Source organism: Alligator mississippiensis, chromosome 5 (genome assembly GCF_030867095.1).
Source record: "Alligator mississippiensis isolate rAllMis1 chromosome 5, rAllMis1, whole genome shotgun sequence".
In the NCBI taxonomy this organism is placed as follows: Eukaryota; Metazoa; Chordata; order Crocodylia; family Alligatoridae; genus Alligator; species Alligator mississippiensis.
The window spans coordinates 82,982,095-83,009,626 of record NC_081828.1 but is presented as its reverse complement, the minus strand read 5'-3'; the positions used below and the strand labels follow the sequence as shown (position 1 = coordinate 83,009,626).

General features: G+C 45.3%; 1 protein-coding gene and 1 long non-coding RNA gene across 8 annotated transcripts in view; one reads left to right on the top strand and one right to left on the bottom strand.

The window, feature by feature from the left end:
• Positions 1-27,532, top strand: part of TEX10 (testis expressed 10) — a 126,115-nt gene that overhangs the window by 62,008 nt on the left and 36,575 nt on the right. For all 3 annotated transcript variants that reach the window (XM_014603036.3, XM_006260385.4, XM_059728551.1), the window contains 2 exons: positions 13,105-13,193; positions 16,153-16,286. In XM_014603036.3, the coding sequence (XP_014458522.1) occupies positions 13,105-13,193; positions 16,153-16,286 (223 nt within the window). The remainder of the gene's footprint in view (positions 1-13,104; positions 13,194-16,152; positions 16,287-27,532) is intronic.
• The window catches only part of LOC109282616 (uncharacterized), a 43,112-nt gene continuing 19,058 nt past the window's right edge, over positions 3,479-27,532 (bottom strand). For 4 of the 5 annotated variants that reach the window (XR_009462477.1, XR_009462478.1, XR_009462479.1 and 1 more), the window contains 2 exons: positions 12,085-16,061; positions 3,479-3,824 (listed from right to left, as the gene is read on the bottom strand). This is a non-coding gene — a long non-coding RNA (uncharacterized LOC109282616). The remainder of the gene's footprint in view (positions 3,825-12,084; positions 16,062-27,532) is intronic. The other variant, XR_002089646.2, reaches the window with a different exon arrangement.

Here is a 27,532-nt window from a genome sequence, read left to right as displayed (position 1 = left end):
TAGTCTGAGATGCAGCACTTTGTTGGTTCCTATCAGTTTAAGCCTAACACTTCCTATCTAGAGGGGTGGAATATTTATAGTTTCATCTGGTATTGCATTTGTCAGTGCTGACAGATGCCAGTGAGAAGACAAAGAGCTGAAAAGTCTGGACTATTTCAGAAACAGGTCATTTGTCCATGAGCCTACAATTTAAGATAACAAATTATCCAGTGGTGTTTGCCCAGTACAGCTTAAGTCCATGAATGTATTCTAAACCTGGCAGATATATTCTCAGGACAGTCTATGGTGCCCTTGCTTTTTGAGGGCCATTTGATGGCGCACACAGGCTTACAGGAAGTATTAAATGCAGCTAATGCTGCTTCCAGCTCAGAGGCTTCAGCCGTGCTTATAGACTCCAGAACCACTCTTTGGTTCTTTTATCTGTGCATTAAAGCCACTGTTTTTCATGGAGATATATCCAAAAATTCCAGCCTTGAACTTCTCTGAGGCAGTGGTTAACCAGCTACAAGCTTTCAGGCACATATGTCTCGTTTGTACACTGAAAATTCAAATCACTGAGGAAGGATTAAAAAAACACACTAACAAAAACAGTTGTTTGCAGTCTACTTTTCATTTCCCCAGGACCCCTGCCTCCAGATAGCCCTGGTGACTGAATCATTAAAGCCCCTAAGTATAGACAGTCAAAAAGCCCGAGGCTGAATCATTTCAGTCTTTGCAGGTTAGTCTAAGTTGCACAGATTAAATTGAAACAGAAGTAAACAGAGAAGAAATTCAGGAAATGCAGCCACATGCTTGGAGTGGCTTAGGCCAGAAGCCAGGGGATGCTAGAGCAGGGCTCTCTGGCTGCATGTTCACTTCCTCTTCCTGCTGTCCCTGAGGTCTCTGGGATTTGTAGTCTAGAATTACAGCAGCAGGACTCTGCAGGGTTGCTTATCAATTCTTTTTCCTGCTTCCAGGTGCCTCTGGGATTTATAGTCCACAGTTGCAGCCAGCAGTAAGTTTGAGCAAGGGAAGGGGTGTTTAACCCTCCTCCCTGGCCCCAGACCCCACCTGGGGTTTGCCTGGAGTGGGGAAGGGGGCAGTCCCTTCCTGTTTCGTCCCGTCCCCCTCACAGATTGGGCTGCATCCCTAGCTGAGCTTGCCAGTTTTGAAACTGGTTTATGTGCACTGAGCTTTTGTTCTGTTACAGGTTTAAACCAGTTTCAGATCACTTAAACCAGTTTGTGTAACTTCTGTCCCAAGCCCAGATGTAAGATACCTGCTTGCAAACTTCCTTCTGCAAACCATGCTGGTTAATATGCTTGAGTTCTGGTAACAAATGGTCATTCAGTCCCTCTTTCCATCCATTTCCAGGGACCTTTCTCATCATGACAGACTGGCATGAGATGGCCAGTGTCTTCTATTGGCTTTGGGGGCAATAGAAAAGTTACCCCACAGCTTGGAGGAAAGGGTTTTACAGCAGTTATTTCCTGATTCCAAAATTAAAGGAAAGATAGTGACTCTGGCAATGGTCATACAGGATGAGATGCATCCAGGGAATGGTTTTGTACTCCTTGACTTGAAGGATACATACGTTTACATTGCCACAAGGCCTTTCTGCAGGAAGTACTTTTTGGTTATTATTGAATCAGGACTGGAGGTCTTAGCATCTAAAGAGAACGTGGCCACAAGACTCCCTAACCCCTCTCCCCCACCAATCTGCCCCTGCTTATCAGTAGCTGGAGTCCTCTGGGATGTGTTATCCTCATACACACTTGACTTCAGCACTCTTTCTGAGTCGGATGAAAAGAAACTGAAGAGCAGGAAGTAGGCATCAGCCTTATCCCCTCAGCTCAGGGCACCAGAGGAGACAGGGCCAGTGTGTGTCGTCCCAGTGCTGCTACAACAAAAAGTGTTATGATAGATGGCTCAGGGCACGAGCAGTATGCACAAGTGAGAGCATGTAGGTGTGCAAGAAGAACTCCAGTTACTGGTAAATAACTTTTGTTTTTTCCTTTAATGTTTTTGTTTTGGTTTTCATAGCTGAAATATGGTTCTCATAAATGACATAGGCTATCACCTATGAAAACTTATGAATTTCTGACCTCTGATGTGCAGCTGTGTCCTCCCTTCTGCCTGAACTTCAGAGTAACACAGCTAACCACCTCTCTTATCTTTTGGTTTGAATTTATATAAGGGTTGTTTTGCCTTCATTTCATGTCAGGATATCACAAATAATATGTAATACAATGCAAATAAAAGCCTGCATTTTTGGAAAATTATAAGATTGTTTTCCCCATGCTAGTTATGCCTTGGAAAAAATTCTAAAATCTACTGCCCAAATAATGAGAAGTGGGAATTATAAGGGAATGGGTCACACTGTTTTAGAGATGAGAAACTCCTATATGAAGTCTCATGGAGCCAGGTAGAGCCATTTCCTTTTTTCCTGGTCTCTTTTGCTCCCTCTTTATTGGGCCTTTACAAAACGGTGCAACTGTGGCTATAGGGAAGGAGAAAGTCCTATGTCTGGGTCATAAAAATAAAAGCCACCTGTAGCACTTTCTCCAGAGAACATGGACTCAGTTGGGAAATCAGATTTTCTGGTGGTTGACATTAGGGTTACCCAGAGCTTTTGGAGAGCTCTTATCTCATTCTCATTTGCCATTGTTTTATAGATTTGGAAAAAGCTCTGGGGTCAAGTGACCCCAGCCAGGTGCATGTCTAACCTCCTCTTGAACACCTCCAAGGTAGGGGAAAGCACCACCTCCTTTTGAAGCCCATTCCATATTTTGGCAACCCTCACTGTAAAGAGTTTTTTCCTGATGTCCAATCTTGTTGTGCATGGACTTTACTACGTGTGGTCCTTTTTAAGTGTTTTGTTTACTTTTTAGATTAAGGAGGAAGTCAGTCCCTGCCTAGAATGCCATGGAGGTGTTGGACAGGTTTGTTACTCCATGACATCTTTGGGAAATTGGTATAGGATACCACCTCTTGGAATAGCTTTTCCAATGCTTTCTTGGAATAAGAGGCAGTCTATGTGTCTGCAGTGGCATGGAGAATCACTAAATATCTTTTGGTTGCAGTTGCACTTGTTCTAAACTGCATTAGACCTGTAAGAGTGTGTTTGTGTTGCGGAAGGCCACAGAAATTCTTCCTTTCCTTTTTCATGTCCTTGTGTGACAAGGCATTTAGCAGAATTTGCAGGTTCGGTGGAATGTGACAGGGCCGCTCCATAAGTCCTTCTACTGTGGCCTCGAACTTGTGATCTCTGAGCTGTTAACTATGTGCCTTAACACCTGCATCACCCCAGTCCCTGCAGAAATACTTGCTTTTGAAAAAATACTTAAGCCAGGTCTATGCTTGCTGGTTCTGGAATGCAAGCATTACAGTTGCATTAATGTGGTGTTATGCTTGAGCTAATTAATACTGCTGAGAAACACAAAAAATGACCGTCATTACTAAGAGCAACTCTGATAAAGCAATACAAAACCAAAAAAGGTTTTCATGAAAATTTTAAACAGTATAAGGTTTTAGAAGTGAAGTACATCTGCACATATTTCTTTATTGTAACAATAAGTGAAATAAAAATGGACTTAAATATAATTTACAGGCAGAAGGAACTACAAATAAATTAAACATTGACAATATGAGATATGGTTAATTTTGAGATACTGGGTGAACAAAAAAAAATCAAAGAAAAAATATTTTAAAGGTTACCAAAATGAATACAAGACTGATATACACGAACTAAAAAGAAAAGTTGCCCTTAAAATGCTGACATTTCCTTTGCTGTGTTCAGACAGGAGCTTAAAATGGTAGACCATTCTTCACTGTTATGTAAAAGTCTGTGGATTAAAAGAAAGAATATAAAGTGTATAGTTAGGAGCTTAATCCTTAATGTTTTGACCCAAATATGTGCTATCTGGTTGAGTTTTTCTTCAAAAAAATAAGGGTGAAGTTCTTTTGTTTACTGCTGTTACATTCTGGTAAACACCCGCTACTCATTAGTGAACATACTTCCTCCAATTTATGTTCCTATTTGCAATATGTAAACAGTTACGGGGCTTTTTGGTTTGTTGGTGTTTTCTTTTGTGCAAACAACCTTTTTAACCGTGAATGAAATTAATAGCGGGGGAAGCTTATTTATAATAGGAATAATATTTTTCTCCAAATCCACTTTAATGCCTAACATATATTGTTGTTGTTTTCCATTCTTTTACTTGCTAATACCTGATCCTTTAAAAGAATCAATAAGAAAACATGTGACCTGTTGTTGTCTGTATTATCTAACCTATTATGGCAAAAGTACATTCTTTCACTTCCTCAAGATTTCTGTTCAGGGATTGGGAAATTTACTACTAGCTGGTGACAAGCCTATTAGAAATGTATAGAGAGGGGCAAGAGAAGAGCTGTGTTCATGAACAGCACCCTGTTCAGTATTCCAACCCCTTGTTTCCCTGCTGAAGCTAGTTGAAAACTTTGAGCAGGGTTTATACAAAAAACAAAGAAAATAGCTTGGCTACACTAATGCAAACAGCAGAGTGCATTTTAAAGCATCTCTATTTTAGTTTAGTTTAAATGGATTAGGGATTGATTTAAGGAAAACTGAAATAAGCTACTCTTAAGCTGAAATAAATATCTACATTGGGGTTTGCTTTGCTTTAAACCAATCTAAAATCAATTTTGGGACTTGTATGGTGTGCGGGCGCACTTGTGTGTGCACTATGTCCATGCAAGTAAAACTCCCCTGAGTCATGTCTTTCCATGTGACTTTTTATTTCTGCCTGTATTAAGGTACTTCTCTGGTAAATCACTTCGAGCATGCAGTTTAGCATAATCACGAACTGACTGCTTTTAATCCTGGACAGATATCTCTTGGCACTAGGGCTGTGCAAAGCTTCGGATTGTGATTCAGATTTGGAGATGATTTAGATGATTCGGAGGCCAAATCTATGAATCTGAATCAAATCGCTAGAAGCTTTAAGTTTTCCAAATCAATTCGGAGCTTTGGAATCAATTCGGAAAAGATTCAGGGATTCAGAGCTTCAGCCATAGGGTATAATGGGGAATCAATGAAATATCTATAACTTTGTTCTTTTTTTCTGATTTGGATGACACTTGCAGGGGTGGTAGCCTCTGCTGAAGTTTCGTCTGAATTGGCTAAAAATAACAAAGTTACAGATATTTCATTGGTTTCCCCATTATACTCTATGGCCGAAGCTCTGAATCTTCCAAAGCAATTTGGCCGAATCGAATCGGAAAAACAGTTTGGATCTCTGAATTGAAGCTCTGGCATCTGAATTGGCCAAATCCGAATCGAATAGTTCCCTATTTGCACAGGCCTACTTGGCACCATGCTCTGACACCAAGGTCTTTGTATTCTGGATTTTTCTTGTGGCCCATTGGAAGTACCTGACCAGAAACAACTGGAAATGGGGGCGTTTTAAGTAAAACTGACCAATGCCAATAATGCCAGTCCTGTTATGCTGTAAACCATCTTTCTTTTGCAAGCTAGTGGCATTTTTCAACTGCTTCAGGTAGCATGTGAAGAAGACTACTGTGCACCATAATTCTGACAGTCATTGGGTTGGTTGTACCAAATGTGTTGGTAACCACACAGCTGGGGTAAAGCAGTCATTCTCAACCAGGGTGCCATTGTACCCTGGGATGCAGCAAGATCTTTTTAGTAAGGGTGCCATTGTGTGCTGTGCAATATTGGCACTGTTAAGTGTGCAAACTTACAAATGATTTGCAAGATAAGCTCAGAGATTTCAAATAGGAATCCATAGTGTCAAAGATATTCTGACCTGTTGTGGTCTTTTGGAGTTCTTTGCAGCAGAAGAATTGCTCTATTATTTTTCCATGGTCAAAAAATAAGTTAAAGCTAAGAGCTGGCATTTTCCAAGGGATGTGTTGGTTCTCAACCTTGCTAGACTTGTTGTGAAGAATTGGGAGACGGTCAGTCATAGTAGTAGTGCAAAGATACAGGCAGTCCTTGACTTACAATCTTTCAGGTTACAATGTTTTGTGCTGACAAGATTTATAAATTGACACCGTTTCAACTTTCTGACGTCAGTTTTAACTTACAACGCTTGATCTGATGCAACGCCATGCCAGTGAACAAGTTTGTTGCATCACCCTGGAGAATACCTGTCCAAACTTCCTTGGACACTTTCTTTAAGAAAGCAGCCAAGACTCCTGAGAAGACTCCAGCCAAGAACCCTTCAAAAAGTCCAACCAAGAGCATTTCAAAAAGTCCAGCAAAGTCACCTCAAAGAAGTCCTTCCAAATCAATATTATTGCTATTTACCATATAAATATATTGCTGTAACTATTATTCATCTATAATCGATCAAGTACAAAATTCTGAGGTATTTTTGGTGAAAATAGGGTATTGGGCCCTATTGGTTCAGGAACCAATTGGTTCAGGAACCAATCCCCCATTTATAATATTGTTTCGTATGAGAAAATTGGTTCCGAGTTGCAACGTTTCGACTTAAGTCGCGGTTTTCAGGAACCCATTGTGTCGTAAGTCTGAGGTCTGCCTGTACCGCTAGAGAAAATTCTGGATTTCAGTTTAATTCCTGGAATGCCTGCTTGGCAGAGCACTGCTTCCAGGCTCAGCTCACTTGCACTGCCTGGGGGACAGGACAGTGCTGCTTGGAGTTCTCATTGTGGAGAATGGGTTTATCCTCCCTGTTTGGAAGCTTGTTATTCCCAGTTGCTACTGGTCAGCAGCTTCCCCAGTTTGGTGTGCTGATAGATCAGCCCTTGGGACTGGTGCTGCTGGCCTGGATCATAAAGCCTAAATTCACAGGGGATTGTTGTTTGTTTGTATGGTTAGCTATTTCTATTGTATTTGGGACACTGATAGAGCCAGTATGTTTGTTTGTCCCTCATTAATGTTCATCTAGGCGCAGTGGTTAACAACTTTTTTTTAGAATTAAGGCACACTCTACCAGCACCTCAGGTGGAGAATCACTCTTCTAGGGAAAGAGTCATTTCTCCATGGTGCTGAAAGGCATGGTTGATTATCATGGTAGGTTCTCCTGGTTTGGAAAGGTCCTCAATACCTGGACCTTTAGGAACTCTACACTGTTAATCCAATGGGAAGTTGAACTTTTGCTCCAAAGAGAATCATGGACATTTATGACTGTGCAAGTTCTCTTTAGTCTAGGAAGGCCAGCTTTCCCTTTGTCTCCCTTGTTTCTGAGACCTTTTATTGAAAACTTGGATAGGAGAAAGAAGCTGTTCAAATTGGAGATGTAAAGGTTAAATGGTTAACCAGTAATTATATTTTTTACCATTTAACATTTACCATTTACCTCCTGGCTCAGTGCTGTCAGGGGCTGCCTGGGAGGTGGCGCAGATCCAGGCTGCAGCAGCTTCTGTGGCAGAGAAATAACTAGTGGTAAGATGGGGGGAGGTGGGGGGGGAATGGGTGTGCCTGGGTCTGTGCAGCCTGCCCCTGTACCACCCAGTGGCAGCCCCAACATTACACTTGCTCCTATTTAAGCCCTGCTGGTTCCGCTGTGCCACTTTACCTGGCTCCACTCCCTCAGGTAACTGCTGTTTACCTCCCTGCTGCAGTAGCTGCGAGATGCTGCAGCTCAGATCCACACTACTTCCTGGACAGCCCCTGCCAGAGCCTCTTGCCTGACAGTGGCCCTGGCTCCCTATGCTACCCTGCCCCTTTGCCACAGGACCATTTAATCAATATAATTAGAGGAGGTTAAATGGGTAATTTTTTAAACAGTATTTATATCCATAGTTCAGACATACCCTATGTAGCTGCAGAATGACATTGCAGGGTGCATTTGGAGGACTGGAGGGAAGATGGAAGTGTGTTGTGACATGACATTAGATACTTAGGAATGAATAGCTGGGACAATTTGGGGTGAGTTAAATTACTTCCTCAAAATGCAGTTTCTGTTGCCTTGACTAAATAGTTTCAGCTGAGAAAAATAATTCAGGCATAAATCCATGAAGATGTTTCTCCATTTATTTCCCTGTGGAGAGAACACTTGCCCAGGATTTGAGGGGCCTGTGTTCAGTTTCTTTTACTGTCTGAGAGGATTTTAATCTGCATCACCCAAGCGAGTGCCATAATCACTCTGCTACAGGGTAGTCGGGCTGGAGGAATTGGAGAGGAAGCAGCTTTCAAATTCTCCTTGAAGTTTTGTGCAAGTGAAAAAGAATTAAACTTTCACTAGAATAGAAACTAAGCCTCCTTTACTTCCACTCCCCTACCGAGTGTCCTGATTAACCAGGCTAGTGAGTGTCTTGCAATGATTATGTTCATGTGTGTATTATGTAAATTAAACAGCTCCAGTAGGAGAAGCTGAGGGAGATTATCCCAGAATACCATGTAGCCTTGGTGATAAGAGCAGTCTCCTAAAAGGTGAGAAGGCCTGGCTTGAATCCCTGCTCTGAATCTGGTAGAGAATGAATTGAGTCATTTACTGCAGAAAGGGGAAGTGGGAGACTTGAATTCTAATGGTCTAGGAAGAGGAAGGAACTGAACTCGGGTCTCCCTTACCCTATAGTTAATCCCTACTCCGGTATTTAGAGAATTAAGTGCAGTAGAAACAATAATAAAAAAAGAACTGTTCAGTATATGGCTTGCTGGGGAGAAACCAACATGGTTTTGTCAACAGAACATCATGCCTCACCAGCCTACTAGATTTATTTGTGGATGTCAATAAGCAGGTGGATCAGGGTGATCCAGTTGACATACTGTTTTTGGATTTCCAGAAAGCCTTTGACAAGGTCTCCCATCAGAGACCTTAATAAAGCTATGTAGTCATGGTATTACAGGGAAAGGTCCATTCGTGTATTAGAAATTGGCCTAAGGATAGAGAGCAAAGGGTGTGTATAAATGGTCAGTTTTGGGAATGGAAAAAAGCAAACAGCAGGGTCCCACAGGGACCTGTATTAGGATCAGTGCTGTTTAACATATTTATAAATGATCTGGAAAAGGGGTTGAATAGTGAAGTGGCCCAATTTGTGGATGACACAAAATTATTCAAAATGGTAAAGACCAAGTTGGACTGCAAAGTACTACAGAAGGATCTGACACTATTGAGCAAATGGGCAACTAAATGAGAGCTGAAATTCAATGTAGATAAGTGTCAAATGATGCATATGGGCAAAGATAACCCAAGCTACGCCTACACTATCTCTACCTATACTCTCTCTCTACCTATAGTCTAATTATACCTACACTATCTATTACCACGCAGGAAAGAGGTCTTGGGATCATTGTGAACAGTTCTCTAAAAACATCAGCTCAGTGCTCAGCAGCTGTCAAAAAGGCAAGGAAAATGTTAGGAATTATTAAGAAGGGACTTGTAAACAAAGTGGACAGCTTTTGTCCTGTGCCACCACTGCTCAGCGTAGGCAGGTGAGCCTGGAGCAGGCACAGGATGCGCAGGGTCAGGGCTGTGCAGCGCAGGTCCCCACTTGTATTGCAGGGCTGGGGCCAGTGGTGGTAGGAACTAGAAGGAGCTGCCTGCTACCTGGGCTTCCTATGAAGGCAGTACAGCTGTGGAGCTGCCCTAGCCTTGCTGCATGCCAAGGGGGTGGCAGGACATGCTATGGCTAGACTGTGCCTGGGCCAGGGGACCAAGGGACCTGCCACAACTTGGATCCAGTTTGCAGTCCGTATTTTGCCCACCCCCGATATAGGAGGAATCGTTTCAGGAGCAGCCAAGACTCCTTTCAGGCTTTATGCCAAAACCAACACCTTAAACTTCATGCAATAAACAACTGATAGTTAACATAGATCATGGGGCACAAACGTAATGGCCCCATCTTGAGAAGTGGCCATGCTCCACACTGTTTTCCCAGCAGTAGGTTCCCAGTGATGTTACTGTGTGGCCCCACATAATCTATTCCAGTTATCTGCCTGGAGGTTACAAAGGCCTGGAAAGAAGTAGCAAGTGTCTGCACCTTCAAGAAAAGTTAGCAATGTTCTTGCCAAATACAAGTGATAAAAGATGCTTTTGACAACTGCTACTACTAGGAGATTTGTAGGCACTAGTGGCAAAAGAAGATGAGTTTTAACTTAATAAGGTTCAACTTTGACTGGTATTAATAACAGCCAGTTAGTGGCACAGGTTACCCAATGGCACAGTTGCAATACATTTAAATAGAGATATTCTTGCTGAGATTAGATCATCATTTGGAAATTACAGTGTCTGGTTCATTATGATGAATGCAGGGTTTGGAGTAAATGACCAGAGGTCCCTCTCATCTGCAATTCTGTAACAAATTCCTATCTCTTTTTTAAACTTTTATTCTAAAAAGGGGAAAAAATTAAAATCTGCATTCTCTGTATTTCATGGTGTACAAGTCAGGTTTTGAAGCCCAATTGTTGCGTCTTAAAAATCAAACTCAACTTGTACACCATGCTGGTGCTGCTCGCAGGGGATGTCGCCATGCCAGCAGAGCACCAAACCCATACCCTCCCCCGTCCCCTGCGAGTAGTGTCATGGCAGCGCCGCTTGCAGAGGATGAGGCCACACCAGCCAAGCATGAGCCCGGCCCCAACTTTTATACACCGTGCCTATAAAAATCCTTACCTTTCAGATCAGAAAGTCAGCAGCCAATTTATACACCATATCAACCTATACACCGTGAAACACTGTAAACGTAATTCTTCCTCCATTCGCGTTAGAAACAGGAAATTACATTTTATGGGTTAAATATCTCTAACTTTTTAAAATTAAAAGCAGCTTTTAGAACTGTTTTAGAAATGCACATAGTTTTCAAGCATCTGTGAACATTTTTTACCATATTTACCTGAATCTAAGATGACTTAGAATGTAAGGTGATCCTCCCAGTAACTAGATTCTATAGATGTAACAAAATTATAGATTTTCCAATTTCCTGTGTATAGAATCTAATTGGTGGGTTGTCTTAAATTTGTCCCCCACCCACTGCTGCAGTGAGACGAGCAGTGCTTTGGGGGCAGGCGAGTGGGGAGTCAAGTGGCCTGCCCCTTTTTGCCTGCCCCCCCACTTGCTCCTACTGCTGCATGTCCCCCCAGAGTACCTGCATGCCCCAGCCCCTGCCCTCCCCTGCACTGCTTGCTCTCTGTCCCAGCTGCCCCGCTGTGCCTGTGCTCCCTGACGTGGCACTTACCCCTGACCTTCACCCCCTGACATCTGCCTCCGCTTCCCTCTCATGCTCCCTTCCCCTGATGCCCCTGCCCAACCGAGAGCCGCTCTAATTAAAGTGCCACGGCATCTTGTGCATCAGCGCCCCCACACTTTTAAAATGATGGTGGGGTGCTTGGACAAAAGCTCATTCAAGCTTTAGTTCAGGTGACCCCGCTGCCACTTTTGAAGCATGGGAATGCTGATGCCTGAGATGTGGGAGGCTGCTGGAGCATGGTAATAATTACCAAGCTCCAGCAGACTCAATTGAGTCTGCTCCGATGCTCTGTAATTACAGCACGTTGGAGCAACCTCTGTGCTCATGTACAGGCGCCATTAGCTTTGTAAACTTAATGTTCTAAATTGGGTCGGCAACCCCCGGCACACGTGCTGAACATGGCACGCTAGCCTGTTTTCTTTGGCACACGTTGGGGCTGGGGAGGCAGCAGCTGTTTGTAGCCTCACGGCTGCAGCCGGTCCAGGTCTGGGTAGCTGCTGCCAATCGGGAGCCTGTGCTGCTCCCAGCAGGCAGCTGGAATGCTGCAAGCCCTGCTGGGAGCAGCCCAGTCTTTGTGGCTATCAGCAGCTACCTAGAGCTCGGGCCAGCTGCAGCCAGGAGGGTACAAACAGCTTCTGCCTCCTGTCCCCAGTTGGCGCAGTGCCGGCACCTGCTGCCTTCCCGGGCCTGGGAGACAGCCGGGACTGGGGCGGAAGGACATTATACAGAACTACTGCTTGAGTTAATGGAATACCTGATAGCAGCAATAGCAGACCAGCAGTAGATGGGGATGAGACCTATGTTTTGTCAGTAGGCTTCATAGTTTTTTGCTAGTAGCAAAGGAATGGTGCAATTTAGTAACTTTGGATATTGGAGAAAGCATTGGTATTGATCACACTGTAGAATCCTATGTTTGCAAGTCTGGAAACTTTTGATTGATTGATTTACCTGTAACAATTTGGGTTGCATATATGCCCTGCTCACCCCCAGCTTATCTGATCTGATCTTCTCATGTTCTTCAGTTACTCCCATGCCCCTGCTGAATTTCCCAGTTGATTTCTCGTCTCCCTCTTTGCGTTCCTCATCCAGGCTAAGTGCTCATACTTGTCCACTGAAGTGTAACATACTAGAATCCAGTGTAGAGGTACCCTGGGAAAAATCAGATATACCAGTGCAAGTCAGAGTGTTGGTGTCATGTGTTTGCTTCAGCTGTGGAATAGTCATTTTGCCTAGTGCAGGCAGCCTGTTTTCACTTCTGCCACAATGTAGTGGTGGGGCCCTTTCCTTTTTCATGCTCTTGTGACAAGGTATTTAGCAGAATTTGCAAATTCATTGGAATCTGACATGGCCGCACCATGAACTCTTCTGCTGAGGTCACAAACTTGCAACCCCTGGGCTGTCAACCATGCTCCTTAGCGCCCACACCACCCCAGCCCCTGCTTGTTTGCTGATGTCAGCATCACCAGTCTAGCTTTTAGGCAGCCTGGCAGCAGGGCCTGGTCTGGATTGACTTGAGTTTTCTGTAGGATAAAATAAGATTTACAAGCTTCTGTGGAACCCTAAAGGAAGGCTGGGCTGTTCTGGGAGTCGCAAGGCCTCTGCCCAGCTGATAGTGTCATGGCCTTAATGCTTGTGCCCAGGTGACGGTATATAACCGCATCTGTCCATTCGTCCATTCCACAGCCTAGCATTGAAAGGCAGCTTGTACAATGGCTACTTGGCAGTTACTGCAGGAGGGCTGGTCATCTGTTTAAAAAACAAAACAACACAAAACTGTCTTCTACAAACATGGGCAGCTAGCTTTGTGGTGATGGCATTAGTCCTGTTTAATAATAATAGTTGGGGATAGCAATGCCAAATGTAATGGTATTGATTTTTATTTTTAAATTGATCATATTAATATCTAATTGCTTGAAGTGCAGTCTCAGTTATAGTGTTACCAGTTCTAATTGTTCCTTTTTTTTTTAGATCATCCTTTGCAGGATGGAAGTGCCAAGTGCAAGATGGCTCATTGAATGATATAGACTATTTCAGCTTCTTTTTTTCAACCCTCACAGGTAAACCATGTTAATTTTTTACTTTCAAAATAAGAAAATGGAAATTATTTTAATGAATTAGTGCAGGCTTCAGCAGTGTACAGTCCTTAGAGCTGCTAGATCTGGGCCATAGAGCTGAGGTGCTTCAACAGTGTTTCAGCAGTGTGGGGCTTTGTCCATGCTGCGTCTGAGTAGCAAGGAGTTGCACCCACACTGCAGCTTGGGTGGGAAGAAGCAGCAGCCAAGAAAAGCAGTAGTACACCAGTCTACCTCGTATCTGAGCCTGTTGTTAAGGCAAACAGCGCTGAAACATTGCTGACTGCTGAACTATTGGATCTCATTTAGAAGAATTGATAGATAAGGTAGATCAATACCAACTGTGAGGTGCAGGTTAAAAATGCTTGTACACATTGCAAAAAATCAGAAATTCTAGCAGCCTTCTACACTTTGCTTATTTATTCTCTTTAATTCTGTTTTAGCCCCTTATACTTTCACTTCCAAGTACCATTTGGCCTGAAGTGTTTCACATTCTTTCAATGCATGGATTAATTATTTTTTTTCTGACTGCATTTTCTTCAAATTCTCAGTATTTAAATAAATTATTTTATCAAAAAATATTTTTCCCTATTTTAAGAAAATGCTTTGTCTATTTGTATATATTTTATTTAAACACAAAATTAGAGTCTCTGCCAGATTGCTCTGGGCATCCTGACAGCATTTAAAATATGCAGTTAAAGTACAGTGGTCTCTCCATTCTTCTTAGATAATATTCTTAATGAACACTGAGTACTGATGCAGATAAGGCTATGTTTACATGGGGAAACTCGGGAAATTTAAGAGGAGGTCTACCATGTAACTTCATTTAGCATTGTTCTTGCCTAATTTACCTCATGGTGAAAAAAGGTATCTTTTCTTTTCTGTTTTTTTCAGAATAGCTCACAAGCATTAGTTACCTTGAGGTAAAAAATAGATATTTTAACAGCGAAGACGAGACTATATTGTTAGTGTAGAGGGAAAATCAGGAAAAACTTTATGTAAATAATAAGACTTTTGTGGTGCAGTGACACTTATTTTCAATCTGTTCATAAAGCATTTGGCAATTAACTGGAACATATACTGGTAACAATGGTTAAAAAGATCTTTGTAAACTACATTGAAACGATAAGTTTTGTAACGTTTGACCATTCATTAGCTGATGTTAAAAGGCAAAAAATACAAGTAACTAATTAGTTGATACCTGTTTGATTTAAAAATTTATTTTTTTTCATATTTCAGAACACAAACTTGTTAGCTTTTCTTTTCTTTCTTTGCATAAGTAGCTTGGAGCAAATTGTTCTGCAGTGAAATAGTTGAACATATACTGAATTTGCTTCTAGAAATCTTATATTCTGACAGTATTTGCAGCCATTAGCTACTGTGCATATCCAAACTCAATATAGGAGGTGAAATTTCCAAAATGTATTTAACTGCATAAAAACAGATTCCTTTATTATTTTTAAAACTGTATTAGCTATACCACTGAAAAACTGTGATATAAGTGAGCCTTTTTTTAACCAGTTTATAATTCAAAATTTTAATGGATATTTCTTAGGCCGCCTCTAGACATGCAAGTAAAGGTACGATGGGACCTAATGTGTGATTCACACAATCACACCTCCTGTCATACGACATGTGCATGGCAGGAGGTGCAATTGTGGGATTGTGGCTTAGATCCCATTGTGCCTTGCTCGGGCTCCCTCTGCACTGGCAAGAAGCAAATTCTTGCAGTTGGGAGCCCCCTCAGTTGAGGGGCTGTCAGCAATGGGAGCACCTCACATACCCCTTGAGCTACATGATTGTGACTGCCACTATCCCCTAGTCTTGGTGGTTTGTGAAACCCCTGCAGCCTTATCTTGGCTTCCACAATTCCCCAGCCCCAGGGGTTTCATGTACCGCCAGGGTATCTGGCTTCTGGCACCTAGTGTCTGCAGCTGCATGACTCTGTATCCCTGTGCTGCCAGGACCCAGAGTCAGTAGTTGCTGGGGCTGATAGTCCTCTCAGTTGTAGAACTCCCAGCCCTAGCTGCGCATGATGCTCCTGTGGGGCTGGGAGCCCTGTCAACTGATGGGGTGTGCAGCCACAGGGAAGACCCTACTACATAAGACCCTACTACATTGCTCCAAACTACTTATGAGGAGAGGTTGAGGGACCTGAACCTGTTCAGCCTCAGCAAGCAGAGGCTGAGTGGGGATTTGGTGGCTGCCTACAAACTTGTTAGGGGAGATCAGCAGCAAATAGGAAGAGTCCTATTGCCCCCCAGCAGCACCTGGGGTGACGAGGAACAATGGCCAGAAGCTGCTGGAGAATAGGTTCAGGTTAGAGATTAGGAGGCACTATTTCACTTTCAGGGTAGCTAGCATCTGGAACCAACTTCCTAGGGAAGTGATCCTCGCTCCTACCTTGGGTAAATTCAAGAGGAGGTTGGATGAACACCTGTCTGGGGTCGTGTGATCCCAGCATGTGCTCCCACCAGTGGTGGGGGGTTAGACTAGATGATCTATTCAGGTCCCACCTGACCCCTAACTACTATGAAACATATGCAAATTAAATCTTGATAGCAACCAGCTATGAAGTTGGTACATATTTTTGAGGTCTAACTTTATAGGTGGTTGGAGCTTTTTATGGTATGACAGCTGTATTGCACATGTAGCTGGTTTTAACGTAACTGTGCAGTTAACCAGTTAATTGCACATTACCTGTTATATGTAGAGGGGACCCTTAGATTTTCCCTTTCCCTTACCTCTTACTGCATTCTCAAGCATTTTCTTCTTTGAACTCAAACTTCATTTTGCTATCCTTTCTTTACAATATTAACTGAGACGTATCGGAATTGTTGAACAATAAATATTCTGTTAATACAAAAGAATTTTTTTTCAGTTGTCGTAGTAAAGTGGAACAGCACACATGATGATAAACTGGTTTATTCCTTCTTTTTCCTAGGGTTTTCAAGAGAGGAATTGATGAGCCTTCAGAGCATTAGAGGAAAACCTCACATTAGCCAGACGCAACTTTCACCTATTCGTCTCTATCTGACTGATCTGGACCAGTTTTTACACCACTGGGGTGTGACAGAGGTAATACTAGTTCTAAGAGACAGCATACAAACCCCAGAGTTCCTGATTCCTTCTCTTTATCCCTTGGTATTAGAAAGCTGTCCTAAGTTGAAAAGAGCTCAAAATATTATTGCTGCTAGATTTGTTTAAGGCCATTCCAGAGCCCTTTGACAGTATATTGGGCGAAGCTGATTTAAAAGGCAATTGTTCAGTAATAAACCTATTTTGGGCAAGAGGTAGATAAGTCTCAGTGGAAAATTCTTAAACTTTAATTAGATTAGGACTTGGAATTAATTGTTGGCTGCCAAAGGAGAAGAAATTATTTGCAAAAACTAATTTTGAAAGATTTTTCTTGGAAGTAAATTCTGCTGTGAAAGAACACCCTTATTAAACACAAGAAATAAGATTGAACTGATACTACAAATACTTAAGAATAATTTCTTCTGTTCATCCACTCAGTTTACTTGAATTAGCAGTTTTCTAGTAGTACTGTGAATTCTGTGCCTGTCTCTATGATCATGCTGAGGTTTGCTCAGTTTAGATTTACTGTAGGTGCTAAAAGAACCTGAAGCTAGCAGATTTTATTTTAAGCAAATAAGAGGATTTTATTTTAAGCTAATGAGAGATAAATATATTTAAACTAATCTTTGGGATACATACTTCAGTTTTGATCTAGTCTCACTTAACAATGAGAAGACAGCTATGACAATAGAAGCAATTGTAAACAGCTGTTGTAATTAAGTATGTAGATTGTTTTTAGTATTGGCAATCCATTTTGCTTAAAGGTAGAGGCATATTGGGCTCCTTCTGTTCCTAGAATCAAACAGAATAATACATAAAGTTAAGTGATGTTACCTAATAAGTGCACTGATAAATCTGTATCTGCATCTGTGTGTGTGAATACATTTATAAACTAGACTAAGCACTCTAAGCAACCTCCTACAACCTTTTTTGTTGGAAAAAAATTCTTAAATTTTTTTATTTAATGAATCCAACTTACGAAATAAATTTAAGATTTTAAAAATTCATCCAATCCCCTAAAATACACATACGATCTTTATCTTTCATCAACAGTGTTCCTTTAATATAAAGAGTCTTGTCCTTTTTTATCTTCCTTTCAGTCCCTGACAATTACTTTTATAATTCAATCTACATTAAGCTTTTGCATTTCTTCATCTTTATATATTAATTCATCCCTTCTTCCTCAGAACTCTGCATATTATAACTTTAACTATCTTCTCATCTCTGCTTTTAAGTTTTAAATTTATTTCAAATTTGTTCTTCAGTGTTAGCTCATAGAACTTGCAATTACCTTCAGTATTTAGAAAAGTTTCTTCAACTTTCTGGTTTAGAAGCAGAACACTTTTTTTTCTCTTTGCAAGTTCCAGAAATTTGCACCAGCTTTCTAAGCTAGTATCTTTTTTCCTTTTCCCTTGTAGAACGTTGACTTGACTGGCAGGTGACAGAACAAGGAGCAATGATCTCAAGTTGCAGCAAGGGAAGTTTAGGTTAGATATTAAGAAAAAATTTCTCACAAGGAGGGTAGTAAAACACTGGAACAGGTTACCCAGAGAGGTTGTAGAATCTCCATCTTTTGAGTTATTAAGACCTGGCTAGACCAAGCATTGGCTGGGATAATATACTTGGGGATGGCCCTGCTTTGAGCAGGGGGCTGGACTAGATGAGGTCATGAGGTCCCTTTCAACCCTAATTTTCTTTGATTCTATGAATTTTAGTAATGCAAAAGTTTTTAAACCAGTCAGTGATTTTTGGGGTGTCACTTCTTTTCCAGGCTTTTGCAGGGGTACTTCTGGCAGCCACGAGAAAATGACTAGTCAATTCCTTATGACTCGTAGGTTGCAAAGTTCTTAACAAGGTTCAATAAGAACACTAAGGTGTTATCTAATAACTGACATTTTACTTCTCTCACCATGTCTCCAACCTTTCATAGATTTCATAGATTTCATAGACATTAGGGCTGGAAGGGACCTCGGAAGATCATCGAGTCCAGCCCCCCGCCCAAAGGGCAGGACGTCAGCTGGGGTCATAGGATCCCAGCAAGATAAGCATCCAGTTTCATCTTGAAGGTGTTCAATGAAGGCGCTTGAACAACCTCCGGCGGCAGGCTGTTCCAGACCTTGGGGGCTCGGACAGTAAAGAAATTCTTCCTTATGTCCAGCCTGAAACGATCTTGTAGCAGTTTGTGACCATTCGTCCTCATCATCCCTTGGGGCTCTCTGGTGAACAAACGTTCCCCTAGATACTGATGGTCACCCCTGATAAACTTGTAGGTGGCCATCAGATCACCCCTGAGCCTGTGCTTTTCCAGGCTAAAGAGCCCCAGGGCTCTCAGCCTGTCATCGTAGGGTCTGCTTCCCTGACCTCTGATCATGCGCATGGCTCTTCTCTGGACTCTCTCAAGCTACTCCACATCCTTTTTGAATTGTGGAGCCCAAAACTGGACGCAGTACTCCAGCTGCGGCCTCACTAAGGCCGAGTACAGGGGGAGAATGACATCCCGGGATTTGCTTGAGAAGCATCTATGGATGCAAGCCAGCTTTTTGGTCGCTATACTAGCCGCAGCATCGCATTGCAGGCTCATGTTCATCTTGTGGTCAATGATGACCCCCAAGTCTCTTTCTTGCATAGTGCTAGCCAACATAGCACTGCCGAGCCTATAAGGATGCTGCGGGTTTTTTTTCCCAAGGTGGAGAGCCTTGCATTTATCGGCGTTGAACACCATCAGATTCTCATCCGCCCATTTGCTGAGCCTGTCCAGGTCAGCCTGGATCATCCGCCTGTCTTCTGGTGTGGATGCTTTGCCCCAAAGTTTGGTGTCATCGGCGAACTTGGCCAGTCTGCTTCTGACTCCAGTGTCCACATCATTAATGAAGATGTTGAACAGTATGGGTCCAAGGACAGAGCCCTGGGGGACCCCACTGGTCACAGGACACCACAATGAGTGACTTCCATCAATTACTACCCTCTGGGTCCGACCCCGGAGCCAATTTTCCAGCCAGTGGATCGTGGGGGACCCAAGGCGACAATTGGCCAGTTTCTCCAAGAGACGATCATGGGACACCAGATCGAAGGCTTTTTTGAAGTCAAGATATATGACATCAATCTCATCTCCCTTGTCCAGGTGATAGGTCACCTGGTCGTAGAAGGAAATGAGATTGGTCAAGCAAGACCTACCCGCAACAAACCCGTGCTGGCTATCCCTTAAGATGTTGGTGTCGGCCAGTCCATTAAGGATGGCCTCCTTAATAAACTTTTCTAAGATCTTCCCCGGGATAGAAGTCAGGCTGATGGGCCTACAGTTAGCCGGATCCACTTTCCTCCCCTTCTTGAAGATAGGCACCACGTTGGCCTTCTTCCAGTCTTCGGGCACTACACCAGAGCGCCAAGAGTTTTCAAAGATCCGCGCTAGAGGCTGGGCTATGATGCTTGCCAGCTCCTTGAGTACCCTGGGGTGAAGATTGTCAGGGCCGGCTGACTTGAAGGTATCCAGCTTCTCAAGATGTTCCTTCACAAAGTCAGCATTAATGGAGGGCAGGGGATCACCCTCACCCGGACTTCCCGGCCCTGTAGCGGGCACGGGCGTCCCATGGGGCTGATGAAAGACCGATGCAAAGTACCTATTTAATAGGTTGGCTTTTTCCTGGACGTCAGTTGTCAGTTGCCCCATCTGGTTCAGCAGGGGTCCAACGTTGCCCCTGCTTTTCCTCTGGCTCCCCACATATCTGAAAAAGGACTTTTTATTGTCCTTGATGCTCAAAGCTAGCTGGAGTTCAGTTGCAGCCTTGGCTTTCCTGGTCTGCTCCCTACAGGACCGGACCAGTGCAGAATAATCCTCCTTGGAGGTGACTCCCATCCTCCATCCTTTGTAGGCCTTTCTTTTTAGCCTCAGGAGGTCTGCTAGGTCCCTGGAGAGCCAGGGGGGCTGCTGTCCCCTCTTGCTGCCTTTCCTCCGAGATGGAATAGACTTAGTTTGTGCATTGAGGATCGCTCCCTTGAGGAGCAACCACTCTTCTTGAACTCCCCTCTCCCTGTGGTCACAGTCCCTTAGGGCCTGACTGACAAGCCTCCTGAGCTTGTCAAAGTCGGCTTTCCTGAAGTCAAGGACTTGCGTGTTGCTGATTGACTTGCCAGCTTTTCGGCGGATGGTGAAGGTGATCAGCTCGTGGTCGCTGTCACCCAGCTTCCCATCGATCACTAGGTCGCCAACTAGGTCCTCCCCAGTAGCCAGCACCAGGTCGAGCAGCGCTTTGCCTCTCGTTGGCCCATAGACTTCTTGAGTCAGGTAGAGGTCATCCATGCACGAGGGGAAGCTCTGCGACCGCTCAGATTTTGCTGAGCGATCCTCCCACGAGATGTCTGGGTAATTGAAGTCACCCATGACAACCATGGTCCTGGAGCAAGCTGCCTCAGCCAGTTCCTGGGCAAACTCCTGGTCTAGCTCAGGACTTTGGGTGGGAGGTCTGTAATAGACTCCCACCATTGTGTCCCCTGTGCCGTGTTCCCCACGGATTTTAACCCAGAGGGTCTTCAGCCGTCCACCCTGGTCGCCAATATCGGCTTGCAGGGACGCGTAGCTTTCCTTAACATAGAGAGCTACACCCCCGCCCCTTTTCTCTACACGATCCCTCCTGTACAGGGTATAGCCATCTATCCCCGTGGTCCAGTCCTGGGTGGAGTCCCACCAGGTCTCCGTGATCCCTATGACATCGTAATTGTTTGCACTGAGCAGGAGGATGAGCTCCTCCTGCTTATTCCCCAAGCTCCTGGCATTTGTGTACAGGCAGGCAAGTGCCCCCTGGGAGGCTCCTTCCTTGCCCACAGATTTTACCAGGGCTGGGGCTGGGGTGGGCTCCCTTGAGTGCTGTGATCCGCTGGCTTTGCAAGGATTGTTCAGTGGGCCAGCAGTGGCGGTAGTCCCCCCGTTCCCCAGCGGGCTTAATTTAAAGCCCGGTGGAGCAGGTCAGCCAGTCTGGCTGAGAAGAGCCTCCTCCCTAGGGGAGAGAGGTGGAGACCATCTCTTCCCAGCAGCTCGCTGCCTCTCTCGCCAAAGAGCGGGCTGTGGTCATGAAAGCCAAAGCCTTCCTGACAACACCAGCGCCGCAGTCTTTGGTTGACCACATAGATCCTCCTGTCCCTTCTCAGCCCATAGCCTGAGACTGGGAGGATCGACGAGAACACCACCTGTGCCCCCAGACCCTTAAGCCCCGCTTCCAAATCCCTGTAGCGCCTCATGGCCTGGCTGGGAGTGCTCCGAGCCGTGTCATTGGTGCCCACATGAATAAGGAGCATGGGATAGTGGTCTGTGGGTTTGAGGAGCTTGGGGATCCTCTCTGCAATGTCCCGGATGCGGGCCCCTGGGAAGCAGCAGACTTGCTGGGCTAAGGGGTCAGGGTGGCAGATTGGCCCCTCCGTCCCCCTCAGGAGGGAGTCTCCCACAACAAACACCTTACGTTTTGTCTTGGGGAGAGCAGGGGCGGGAGCTGCAGTTAGGCCCATGTTGCCTGTGGGGAGCCAGCAACTCAGCAGGCTCTGCTGGGGCAGCAAGAGGTGCGTACCTGTTGCTCAGTTCTGGCGGGGGAGGGGCCTTGGTGCGGCGGGCCTTAGGGCCCTTGACCACCTTGGTCCATGCCCCTGGCTGGACACAGCAGGAGGTCCCAGAGTCCTCCTCTGGCCTGGAGGGAGACTGTGATCTACCCTCTGCCTCCCGGGGGAGAAGGGCCTGGCAGTAGGAGTCTATCTCCTGCTCGCAGTCCCTGATGGCACGCAGTCTGTGGACTGTGGCCTGGAGCTCCTCCAGCTGGCGTGCCAGAGACCCCAAAAGGGAGCAGACCCCGCAAGGGGAGGTCGCCATGCTCCCAGGCCCCAGAGCCTGAAAAAGGGACAGGCAGCCCCCGCAGCCGAGAGCCAGGGGCTCCGTCTGGGTGGCCGTCTCTGAGGTGCCAGAGGGGGGGGCCGCGGAGCCCAAGGGGACCCTCGGGGTGCGGCACGTGCCCATCCGTGTCATGCCTCTGGTAGGCTGGCTACGGCTGGGACTTTCTACCCTGGGGGGTGTGCAGGCAGGGTCTGGCGCCCTCCCGCATGCCCTCCCGCGCGAACTCTGCGCTAACTCGCGCACCGGCAGAGAAGCGCGCCTGTTTGTGCAGCCTGTTCGTGCGGCTCCGGTCGCGTGGCTCCCTGGGGGGCTGGGCCAAGTAGGGGCCTGGGCGGGGCTTGACCCGGCCCGGCTCCACTCAGCTGCTGCCTCCCACACACACACTAAGGGGGTTAGCCCCTTCTCTCCACGGTCCCCGCTTACCCCGGCTGCGCTGGGGGTCAGCGGGGGGCTCCGCGGCTGCTGGAGGATTTCTGGGGGGCTTCGGGGGAGCAGGGGCACAGCGAGCTTTCACCCGCGCGTCTCTCGCCGCTCCCGCGTCTAACTGGGCTTCTTTCAGCACAGTGTGATTCTGGGACATGTCTACCATATGTGGTAGAATTCTCCCAACTGGTGATACATTTGCCTATTCCTGTACCATAAATATGTTTAATTTTAAGTGGGGTGAGATACCATCATATACAATTTTAAAATAGTTTACTGGTAATGTTTAAGTGATATTGTAGCTGCGATGGACCAGAAAGTATGAAAGAAACAAGAATCTTTGTGGGGGGTCATCTTTTATTGGACTAGCTGCATGTTTGGGTACATTGAGATAAGCTTCAGGTCAGGCCTGAAAAAGAGTGCATTGCATTTGAAAGCTAGTCTAAGGCATTCATTTCTACCGCTGCAAATTTGCAGCAGTAGAAATCTTCCTGAGAGAGGGAGTGTACAAGTGTTCCAATGTATAGACATCTCTCCCTTGCTCCCCACACCTTTTCCAGACCAGGATCCTGCTGGTCTTGGGGTGGCTTGGAGAACAGCAGCAGCAGGGCTCATCTTGAGCACTGGGAGAATCCAGACACAGGAAAATGGCCCTGCAGCTTTCCTAGACTGTGATCCCCTGGATCTGCAGGTAGACTTTTAGCTGAATTCAAAAAGGGATTGGACAAATTCTTGGAGGAAAGATGCATCAGTAACTATTGTGCATGGGAGTTAGGGATACAGCCTCTGAATCAGAACTTCCTAGACCTTAAATGCTGGAGGCAGCAAGTGAAAGAGGAACAGTGAGGGGGAAAAACCCTGGTTATACCCCATTCATTCTCCCTTTCAGCATCCACTCTACCACTGTGTGACACAGGATACTAGGCAAGATTGACTTACAGTCTGACCCATTAAATGACTGTTCTTATGGACTCCTCCCATAAGGGAATCTGCCATTAGCCTTCTCGCATGCTCAGAAGAAGTCCAGCTGCCAGTGCTTTCTGAGGCCATGGTACAGTATCTCCTTGGAGAGGAGATATTCAGGATTTTTCTCCCAGAGCAAAAATGGCTGCTGCAGGAGAAAAGTAATCTGGGAACAAACAATGTTAAATCATTCCCAGAAGAGTTTCTCCCGAGACAGCAAACATCTATACAATTTACCCTTCTGAAAGAAGCAACAATACAGTCCTCCAGCATCCCCAGTTGCTTTGTCCCTTCTCCACCTCCCCTCCCCCACACACTTCTTGTCCTCCCTGACAGTCAGTGTGTCACTCTCTGCACTCTGCTGCTCCAGCCAAGCAGGAAACAAAACACACCCCCTTCACAATCCCCACATTGTGCTTCAGGGAGATGCAGGCAGTCTGGGTCTGCCAGTCAGGGCTTCCCTCTGCATTGTTGCCATTCTGTCTCCAGTCTGGGTTCCCCCTGGTCTGGAGAAGGCTTTGCAAGGGGAAAAGGGCAGCAGCAGCTAAACTCCTCCCCTGATTTGGATGAAGTTGAGGTGCAAGAAAATGCCCTTCTACTTTCCCCTGAGGACTGCAGCCTGAGGAAGACATAGAGAAAGCTGCTGACTTGGGCAGGGGCGGGGCTGGCTTCTGGCAGCTGCATGTGCTCCCAAGGAGCAAAGGGGACCCATGCCCCCAGATCTGTAGAGTGGGCAGGCTGTGGGCTTGAGCTCCTTCCCTGCTTCCCCCTCCTTGTGGGGCCGCTGTAGCCCTACAGGCAAGACCTGGCGCAGCTGGGAACAGTGGGGCTGTGCCGGGGATCTCCTTCCCCACTGCTGCTCCTCCTGAGCCTGCTGCTGCTCTGAGTGGTGGAGCCCCACACTGCTTCCTTCAGTGCAGCCCCACATGCAGGAGGGACATCACTGGGGCAGTGTGGAGCAAGCAGTGGCTAGGAGATCCCCGCATGGCTCTTCTGTTCCCAGCTGTACCGGGTCATGGGGAGGGGAGCAGGGCAGCAGGGATCTGGAGGAAAGTGAACCTGACCTAGGCCTTGTGATTGACTAAAAGTGGCAGGTTTCACCCTTCCTCCTCTGCCTCCTTCTCCCCCTGCCCCTCCGGGCAGGGTTGGGGCTTTCCTGCCCTGTCTGCAAACAGCTCTTGCAGGCTGGAACTCGGCCAGCCTGCAGAGTTCTTTGCAAAAGGGGGAAATCCGCAGGTTTCTCTGCTAAAAGAGAAAATCTGCGCTTTCTCTGATAAAACCATGAAATCTGTGGTTTTCTCCATTTTTCCATGGGAAATGGAAAACTCAGCTCCCTGATGACTTACAGAGTTCTCGAGCATATGGGTGTTCGTTGTAGTGAGTGAAACTCTCGGGGGAGATCTTAAAGATGTCAAAGTAGAAGATCTTTCTCATGGATGGGGTATGTTTACTTCTTGAGAAACTTAATTGGACACCTGTGTGCTGGCAATTTCTGCTAGGGGAAAGCCTGTAGGTAGCCTAAGTCTATCCCAACTTGCAGTTGGTCCAATAGATATCACCCACAAAAATCTTTATCTGTTATTTTCTTTTTTTCTGTTTTACAGATAGCTATGTAAGGACCATTGTTCCAGATGGTCTCCTATTCTTCAGCACTAAATTCTGATCCAATTTCAAATAGTTCATTTTGTCATAAACCATGTTTTTTATTCTATATGGCTACTTTAAAATTGCTATATGTAATACAGTAGTTTTCATAGATTTCATAGACATTAGAGGCTGGAAGGGACCTTGTGAGATTGAGTCCAGCCCCCCTGCCAGAGGCAGGAAGTCTGCAGGGATCGGATGATCCCAGCAAAATAAACATCCAAATGCCTTTTGAATGAGTCCAGAATAGGTGCTTGCACCACCTCTTGGGGGAGTCTGTTCCAGACCTTGGACACTCGGACTGTAAAGATGTTTTTCCTTATATCGAGTCTGAATCGGCCTTCTAGAAGTTTGTGGCCATTAGGCCTAGTTATCCCTTGGGGACACCTGGTGAACAACTGTTCTCCCAGATCCTGATGCACCCTCCCCCCCCCCTTATATACTTATAGGCAGCCACCAAGTCCTACCTGAGCCTTCTCCTGGCCAGGCTGAAGAGTCCTATGTTGCTCAGCCTCTCCTCGTAAGGCTTGCTCTCTTGGCCTTTGATCATATGGGTGGCTGTCCTCTGGATTCTCTCGAGCTTATCCGCATCCCTCCTGAAGTGGGGGGCCCAAAACTGGATGCAGTACTCCAGCTGCAGCCTCACTTAGGCTGAGTAAAGCGGGAGGATGCCGTCCCTGGCTATGGTTCATCTTGTGGTCAATCAAGACCTCCAAGTCCCTTTCGGTTGCGGTGCTAGTGAGCGTAGCACCACCGAGCCTATAAGTATGATGCTGATTTTTCCTCCCAAGGTGCAGTACCCTGCATTTCTCTACATTGAATGCCATCAGGTTTTGGTCTGCCCACTTTGCAAGTGTGTCCAGGTCAGCCTGTATCCCCAGCCTGTCCTCCAGTATGACCGTCTTCCCCTGTAGTTTAGTGTCGTCTGCAAACTTTTCCAGTCCTTATCTGATGCCTGAATCCAGGACATTAATGAAGATATTGAAGAGTACTGGCCTGAGCCCTGAGGGACTCCACTGGTAACCTTGTGCCACGTTGATTTGTTCCCATTGGCTAGTACCCTTTAGGTCTGACCCGGGAGCCAGTTCCCTAGCTATTGGACCATGACGTGGTCGAGGCCACAGTTCCCCAGCTTGGTTGTGAGGACATCATGGGAGAGCAAGTCCGAAGGCCTTCTTGAAGTCCAGATAAATGACGACAACCTTGTCTCCCTTGTCCAGGGAATGTCACCTGGTCATAGAAGGAGATGAGGTTGGTCAGGCAAGACCTTCCAGTAATAAAACCATATTGGCTGGCATTCAGTAGGTTGCCTTCCATTAGCCTGTTGCAGATGGATCCCTTGATAATTTTCTCCAAGATCTTTCCAGGGATGGACATCAAACTGATAGGTCTGTAATTCCCCGGATCTTCTTTCTTCTTTTTCTTGAAGATTGGGACCACGTTGGCTCTTTTCCAGTCTTCCAGTACATCACCCAAGCGCCACAGGCTTTCATATATCTTGGCCATAGGGCATGATGTCTGCCAGCTCTTTTAAGACTTGGGTGTAATCCATCTGGGCCCGCGGACTTACGGATGTCAAGCCTCTCGAGGTGTTCTCTCACTTCATCTATGTCAATTGTGGGCCCATCTCCTGAGCCCTGTCTCCTTTCAAGCTTCCTAAAGTCACAGAACACTTTTATATCACTTCTTCCATAGAAGCCCTACCACAATCCTAAAGATTGACACCGAGCCAGGCAACCCGGCTCAGCAATGGTGGCACACTACCTTCCAGCCTGCTCCACCATAACTCTTTGCAGAACTCCTGATGACCTATTGTGAAACCCCAAGGTTCTGTGTAACACAGTTTGAGAGCCAACTTTGTAATACAGACTATTGCTTATGTGTTTTGTAGGTGTGATCAGTTTTGTTTTTTTTTTTTTGGGGGGGGGGGTTAGTTTTTTTTAAATTCTGTTAAATTTCTACTGAGGTTTACCTTTCTTTGGGAGTGTGTTGAAAACTGTCTCAATTGCACATACTGGAAAAATGGGATTTTAATGTCTCCTGCCATACATTTGCATTTCTTCAAAAGATCTGAATATATATTTTTGAACAATTGTCCAAAATGTATTATACTGATCTGTTTCTAGGTATTAAAGCTTTCTAATAAATTACTAGGATTAAATTCAGTATTATTATGTACAGGTGCTAAGAGTAATGGATATGAGCCTATTTTCTTATGTGTGTTATTCCACATTTTTTATTTTTGCTCTCGTAAAGGGGTGATTACAATTTGGCCTGGAAGATTATAGTTATGATAATATATTAAGTTTTACTGGTGGACAGAAGCTCTGAAGCACGAGATTGC